The sequence below is a fragment of the Rutilus rutilus genome, assembly GCF_951802725.1.
Source record: "Rutilus rutilus genome assembly, chromosome: 24".
Taxonomy (NCBI): Eukaryota; Metazoa; Chordata; class Actinopteri; order Cypriniformes; family Leuciscidae; genus Rutilus; species Rutilus rutilus.
The window spans coordinates 26219821-26227621 of record NC_140228.1 but is presented as its reverse complement, the minus strand read 5'-3'; the positions used below and the strand labels follow the sequence as shown (position 1 = coordinate 26227621).

The window sequence follows — 7801 nt, the reverse complement described above, 5'->3', positions numbered from 1 at the left end:
CGTATTTATACTCGAGAATGTTTTGACGCGCCATCACAATGCATCCCTAAGGGAACTCCTGGCAATTCCACCAAGTGGTTAAATATAATATAATTATAATATAATTTGATGAATAAAAATAAAAACCATTTGGTGAAAAAAATAAAATAAAAAAAATGTAGGTGAATTACAGTAGGCCTAATGTTTTTATAAAAAACTAATTGTGTACTGTGCATATAGGGAGCTATTGGCACAATTTCTGTTGTAAGTCAGTCTGGTTAATAGGAACTACAACCTTTGAATCATGATAAAAGAAAAAAAAAACGTATTATATTACAGAAATTTCTTACAAAAAATATTGTTTACTGTAATGAAGGGAGGTTTTGGAAGAAAGTCAGCTGTAGTAAGTCAGTCTACTACACTTGTACATTTTCTGTTGTGTTGTGGATTAATTTCCTTGTGTTGTTAACTTGTGTTTGCTTTTTAAATTTCGTTTTGTTGTGCACTACTGGCCACCGTACATAATACCCACATTAAGGCCACATCTTACCTTATAACTTTATTTCTCGTAGGTCACCGAGAAATGCTGTGGGAAAAGAAAGAACGCTGTTAGAGTAACTAAGAAAAGCATTAAGCAAAGCTAAAGTTACATTTTCGATGGTGTAGCTAACGTGACGTCTCACAGTCACAGTTACTAACTTAATGGCCCGGTTTCACAGACAGGGCTTAGACTAAGCCAGGATTAGACCATAGATCAATTAGGACATTTAATTAATTTTTTATAAACATGCTTAGAAAAAAACACATTACCGATGTGCATCTTAAAACTAAAAAGGCACTGATATATTTTTAAGATCAGTCAGTGCAAGTTTATTTCAGTGGAAACAGCTCAGACTTACATTTTAGTCTAGGACTAGTCTTAAGCCCTGTCTGTGAAACCAGGGGAATATGGTACAATTAACACTACAACCAACGTCTGTTCGTTCAAATGTGCGCGCTTAAACCTAGATGAGTCTGCTCCAGCCAAGTTACAAAAACATGACAACAGAACCTACAACTAACGCTAATTTGGTTCATACTTTTAAATAACATGCGCTATCATATAAAAAGAGTCATCAAATTGACAAAGTTTGACATAAACACTTACCGCTGAATCCACCGAATGAGACCACGGAGATCAGAGAGCTCTGACGACCTGACGCAGTTTCCGCTCGAAAAAGGAGGAATTCACAGTAGTTTCTTGTAATAGCCCCGCTTGCATTATTTTCACAGTAAAATTCTAAATGCGAAATATCACAGTTAAAGCATGTGGTAATAATCTAATTAACTGTGAAATGCTGGAAATATTTTACAGTGTAAGTTAAAATGGGTGGTGTGGCGCAATGGATAAGACACATGCCTTTGGTGTGAGAGACCCGGGTTTGAATCCACTGTGAGACACCAATGTGTCCCTGAGCAAGACACTTAACTTCTAGTTGCTCCAGAGGTGTGCGACCTCTGACATATATAGCAATTGTAAGTCGCTTTTTGTCAGCTAAAATGAATAAATGTAAAATAAATTTGACTTAAGAAAAACCTTAGACCTAGTCTCTGGACATTGCGTTTTTTTTTTTTTTTTTTTACTGCTTCATCTTTACGTAAATGTACTGAATATTCTATCCAAGCTTAATTTCATGTGTAATTGCTTTCTAAAATGTTTCCGAATGCAATTCATAGCATATATGCATTGCATTCTTTACATTAGAGCAAGGGATAAGCTGACGTTAGCATGAATTATCTTTCAGTTTTCTTTTTCAGGTCAACTATTGTCCTGATGGATCAATAGTTTAAGATTATGAAAATTATGAAGATAATTTTATATAAAATATAAAGTTAATAAAACTGTGGGTAAGTTTCATTTGAAAAAGCAAAAATTAATCAAAAAGCTGAGAAAATTATATTGTCAAAGACTACGTCCGGATCAGATTCAGAATTGATGATCAAAACAGATGGAGTAGATCGAGTACATCAACAGCCCCAAAGCTTCAGAGTCATTAACCCTTTCTGGGCCGACATTTCATTCTGTAACTTTAGGCAGTTTTGAACATATGCATGCTGTTAGATGATCACATTATTTTACATTTACCCAAACAATCTATCACTTGTTACTGTGGCTTCTTTACCCCTGTTTTCATCAGGAGATTCTGTACTCTTTCCAAGATGTGTTATAGGCTAGCGCCCCTTCCGTGACAACGTCGCTGGCTGGAAAGTTCAATCAATGGAGGGGAAAGAGTGAAGTAGAATAAGTAAATTCCTATGTATACTAGCATTATACTATCCTACAAAAAATTCAGATACTCAGAATTAGGAACATGGCCATTTGAACAGTCAACCACATGAGTGTTTACACTATGAAAGCAATCTAGTCAGATGCATTCGACTACCTCTAGAAGTTGTAGAAATTGGAAGAGCTCAAAACATTTTGGACACCTTTACAAGCGTTTTTAGCATACACTTGATCTGAGCAACCAAAACTCATCTCCAGGTGTAAACCTAGGAGTGAACAAAGCAGATTATGTTAAACAAAGATAAGGTCATGCTAATGCAGTACAATACTAAGACTCCCAGTAGACACTTGAGATTACAGGTTTGTTTATTTTCTCAAAAACAAAGCAAACACTAAATGAAGAAAACAAGGCAAAGTATGCAGCTATGACTTCACTTGATGCAACAACCTCAATATGCCTAGAGATAAATGCTTATGTTGAGTAATCTGAGAGTGCAGAGGTGCTGGATCTTGAAAGCCAGGCTAGACAGACTGCATCAGACTCATAACTTGAAGTGGTATTTTAGAGGGTTGTGCCAAAGGTTTGGAACCAAGACTAGAAAGAGACCTGTAACTTGACTGCTCTGGCTTAGAAAACACCTGGAATCTAGACTGCCGGGACACAGACTGGTAACGGGCTTGTGCTGACTGCAGGCCACTGATATGGGACACAGACTGAGAGCTGGTTTGCGCTGACTGCAGGCCAGTGGGCTGGGACACAGACTGGTAATGGGCTTGTGCTGAATGCAGACTGCTGGGCCGGGACACAGACTGGTAACGGGCTTGTGCTGACTGCAGACTGCTGGGCTGGGACACAGACTGGTAACGGGCTTGTGCTGATTGCAGACTGCTGGGCCGGGACACAGACTGGTAACGGGCTTGTGCTGATTGCAGACTGCTGGGCCGGGACACAGACTGGTAACGGGCTTGTGCTGATTGCAGACTGCTGGGCCGGGACACAGACTGGTAACGGGCTTGTGCTGATTGCAGACTGCTGGGCCGGGACACAGACTGGTAACGGGCTTGTGCTGATTGCAGACTGCTTGGCCAGGACACAGACTGGTAACGAGCTTGTGCTGATTGCAGACTGCTTGGCCAGGACACAGACTGGTAGCGGGCTTGGGCAGGCTGTTGGATGCCAGACTGGTCCACAGACTGGTAGCGGGCTTGGGCGGGTTGTTGGATGCCAGACTGGTCCACAGATAGTGAGCTGGCTTGGGCAGGTTGCTGGATGCCAGACTGGTCCACAGACTGGTAGCGGGCTTGGGCGGGTTGTTGGATGCCAGACTGGTCCACAGATAGTGAGCTGGCTTGGGCAGGTTGCTGGATGCCAGACTGGTCCACAGACTGGTAGCGGGCTTGGGCGGGTTGTTGGATGCCAGACTGGTCCACAGATAGTGAGCTGGCTTGGGCGGGTTGTTGGATGCCAGACTGGTCCACAGACTGTGAGCTGGCTTGGGTGGGTTGTTGGATGCCAGACTGGTCCACAGACTGTGAGTTGGCTTGGGCGGGTTGTTGGATGCCAGACTGGTCCACAGACTGTGAGCTGGCTTGGGTGGGTTGTTGGATGCCAGACTGGTCCACAGACTGTGAGCTGGCTTGGACGGGTTGTTGGATGCCAGACTGGTCCACAGACTGTGAGCTGGCTTGGGCGGGTTGTTGGATGCCAGACTGGTCCACAGACTGTGAGCTGGCCTGGGCGGGTTGTTGGATGCCAGACTGGTCCACAGATAGTGAGCTGGCTTGGGCGGGTTGTTGGATGCCAGACTGGTCCACAGATAGTGAGCTGGCTTGGGCTGGTTGTTGGATGCCAGACTGGTCCACAGACAGTGAGCTGGCTTGGGCTGACAGCAGGCTACCTGACAGTTTAACAGATTGTGAGCTGGCTTGGGCTGGTTGTTGTTTGCCAGACTGGTAATAGACTTGATGGAACTGCAGACACCTGGGCCGGGACACAGACTGGTAACGGTCTTGTGCTGACTGCAGGCCACTGAGCTGGGACACAGACTGGTAAGGGGCTTGGGCTGACTGCAGACTGCTGGGCAGGGACAGAGACAGGTATCTGGGTTGTGCTGCCTGCAGACCGCTGGGCCGGAACACAGACTGGTAACGGGACTGTGCTGACTGCAGACTGCTGGGCTGGGAGGCAGACTGGTAACGGGACTGTGCTGACTGCAGACTGCTTGGCCAGGACACAGACTGGTAGCGGGCTTGTGCTGATTGCAGGCCACTGGGCTGGTCCACAGACTGTGTGCTGGCTTGGGCGGGTTGTTGGATGCCAGACTGGTCCACAGACGGTGAGCTGGCTTGGGTTGATTGCAGGCCAATGGACTGGTCCACAGATTGCGAGACAGCTTGTTCAGAGTTCTGGCTGCTGGCTTGAGATGATTGTTGGAGGCTGGGCCGGGCCGCAAGTTGGTATCCTGCCTGTGCTAGCTGCACACCACTAGGCTGAACTGTGGAACCATAGCGTGACTGCACTAGTTGCTGGCCACTCAGTAATGGCACAAGTCCATATCCAAAGCTGGCTTGCCCTAACTGATAGCTGGATTGTGAGGACTCATTTCTCTGCTGCAAAGGCTTGACCAAAAAGTTAGAACTCGAAATCTGGACTGGCCTGTTAGCAGAAGATAACTTGGAAACAACTTGAAGTCTACTACTCTGAGGCTTGACAATGGGCTGCACTGCAGACTGGAAGCTTACTTCCACTAATTGGCCACTGGACTGGGAGCTGTTCTGCACTATTTGCTGGCTACTAGACACCACAGACTCATTACTAGACTGTACTACAGTTTGATAGTTGAGCTGTGTTGGCTCAGGTAGAGACTCAATGCGCATACTTGTTCCCATTGCAGTAGTCACAGAACCAGAAACAAGACTGCCACTACCAGTTGAAGATATCAGAGATCCTTGAAGTTGAGTACTAGCATCAGAGTCAGAACCAGGCTTATATACATTAGTCACTGGTCCAAAACTAGAATAGACATTTTGAGGACTATAGCTTACACTGCTATACACACCCTTAACTTGTGCAGCACTGTAAGTGTTACTCCTTGATCTTTGAGGACTGATGGGATTTGATACATCAGCACCATACCAGCTGTAGGAACTTCGTGGCTTCACATCCTGCATGGGGAAACCAGCCTCATAGTATAAAGGATAACCACTCCTGACAAAGCCACCAACTAGGAAAGTAAAAAAAAAAAAAAAAATAACGGGAAAGAAAGAATCAAACAGACATACTAGCAAACATGAATTATAGAACTTGCCTTGATAAACCTTACCACTTCCAAAATGGTCACAGACACAAAAACTGAGAAGTGCCAAAGAAAACCTGTAGAAAAAAAAAAATAGATGAATGCCACTTGTTAACAAATGCCAAATACTACAATTTATCATCATACCTTAAGAGTCGGCTAGTACCCTCCATGGCCAAACAAAAATACAACAACTAACCACCTCAACAACACCAGTAAAGATTCATAAAAACATATTTGACTTCCAACACATATTAGTGTTGCCTGAAGGGACTCTTTATAGTGCCAGCAACTGCCATTTACCAATTGTTTCCTGACAATCAGTTGTCATGGGAACATGTAATACTCAATTATTAGGTTCAGGTGTTACAACTCTTATCATGACAGCTGCCATTTCATTAAAGATAGTTGCTTTTTTATACTATGGCCCCATTTACAGGAAGGGAAGATGCAGATATTTCCCTGCGGTTTGGCCGATCATTTACACGAAAACCCTGTTTTAATCACATAAAACTATTATTTCTAAAAACTCCGGCCAAAGTGGAGATTTCTGATAACGCCGGTTACAGTATGTGTTGTCGTGTCAACTGGAAGAAACGGGGTTTTAGGTTCTCAAACGTCACATTATGCGCCAGAAAATGCTTAACGCCATGTGAGCGCCCTATGTTTACAGTTCTGATTGGCTTGCATGGCTTTATCCTTCTCCCTACACTGCCGCCCATAGGTTTGGCATAGTTATGATGGCGCTCGACGGCGTATTTATGCGGCTTGATGTAAATGACAACTTTTTTGAAAATGATGTTGTGTGCACAATGTTATTATTGAAAACGGAGGGGGGAAATATTTGTTTCTCTAAATACCCGACTATGTGTAAATGTGGCCTTTGATTACTGGACAAAAAGACAGCACACAAATTTAAGGAAGCAGTAGTATGCTCACTGTTCAAAAGTCTTAGCATTGATTTGGTCAAGCAGCCGTATATATTTTTATATTAAAATTTTTTTCGTTCAATGATAACAGATGTTATAAATGTATTTTCTTGCAAATTTGTACTTATGGCTTTATGTTGTGTTAACCAATCAACAGATTTGTTTGGAGTATCTTTAGGAGTTGCTAAACTCATTGTTATCTGCACTTCTCAAATGCGAAAATACAAATATTTTTTGTCTTTATTGAAAACTAGAGCAAACTGGTAATTTTATTTCAGATTTGTTATGAGTAAATACATGCCAACATAAAAATCTTGCAGGACTATTCCTGTGAGCTTTCCTGTGGTGAAAGCTGTGTTCAGATGAGACCCTCATCAGGTTGCTGTTGTTGTTGTTTTTGTTTTTTTGGGAAGTTTTTTTTTGTATTCAGCTGAATGGACATAACTTTATTTTATAACAAAAAGACCAGGTCTTAAAAGGAAATATATAAACACATAGGGCTCAACACTAAGGAGTTTATAAATAAATAAATAATATTTGAATAAATAAAGCTAAATAAAGACACTTATGAGCAAATAACAAGTAATAGCACAAATAAAAACATTAGAACACAGATACAAATTTCAGGTAGGCCTAACAGTATTTAGGTAAAAAATACTATAATGTATAAATTATATATATTAATCTTTAATAAAGCTAAAGTTATTCAGTCATGAGCAGATTTAAGCAGAGTTTTAGGCTACTTTCACTTTAAGACCAAATTCTTGGATCTGATTTTCTCCCAACTGTTTACGTTGATTAAGACTTTTTATTTTAACTCTGGGCTTAGGAGGATACTGCAATTTTGACATAATTTTGAATGTATTCATCCGTTTAAGCGTGACAAGACACAAAAGAGAGCTCAGTTCAGTAATGGTGTGCTGAAAACAGCACGTGTGTACAAAATTGAGCTTCTTTCGCATCTTCTTGCAGGTGAACGGTTTAAAATCCTTTGAATGTTTATGAAGACCACATTCATGTTCTAATACTGCTTTCTAGTTTCTAAATAAGTGGAATTTTGAAACCAACTGGCTGAAAACTATGATCTCCCTCAAAATCTGGAGTTGAATAAAACGCACCAATTTTGCAATCTGTCATTATTTGGCATGAGGCCAGGGTGTAACCTCTTGAGCATCAATTAAAAAAAAAAAAATACTCTGAAGTCTTAGAGGATAAAAATTTCCCTGTCAAATGCTGTCATAAAAATGTTAAGCTTTGGAGCACAGACTTAAGTTTGGTCTCATTTTAAAGAAGAACCTTGGCCGATTTTTGTTGAAGTAAAAAGTAAAAGT

General features: G+C 41.8%; 1 protein-coding gene across 2 annotated transcripts; it reads right to left on the bottom strand.

Annotated features, from left to right (window-relative positions):
• Positions 1–2565: 2565 nt before the first annotated feature.
• Positions 2566–5794, bottom strand: LOC311284418 (uncharacterized protein). Of its 2 annotated transcripts, none has more exons than XM_084399451.1 (3): positions 5689–5794; positions 5569–5618; positions 2566–5469 (listed from the first exon to the last, which is right to left on the bottom strand). In XM_084399451.1, the coding sequence occupies exons 1-3, from the start codon at positions 5712–5714 to the stop codon at positions 2768–2770; spliced, it is 2778 nt and encodes a 925-aa protein (XP_084255577.1). In that variant the 5' UTR covers positions 5715–5794; the 3' UTR covers positions 2566–2767. The 2 variants fall into 2 exon arrangements, with proteins under 2 accessions (XP_084255577.1, XP_084255576.1); XM_084399450.1 differs by having other exon boundaries at positions 2601–5469; positions 5554–5618; positions 5689–5792.
• Between the last annotated feature and the right edge of the window lie 2007 nt (positions 5795–7801).

Excerpts from the sequence above, each read along its gene's own strand:
- LOC311284418 (XM_084399450.1), bottom strand. The coding sequence starts at position 5,714 with ATGGAGGGTACTAGCCGACTCTTAAG. Across the intron at positions 5,619-5,688 it reads GGTACTAGCCGACTCTTAAG|GTTTTCTTTGGCACTTCTCA; the intron begins GTATGATGATAA and ends TTTTTTCTACAG. Across the intron at positions 5,470-5,553 it reads AAGTGGTAAGGTTTATCAAG|TTGGTGGCTTTGTCAGGAGT; the intron begins GCAAGTTCTATA and ends TTACTTTCCTAG.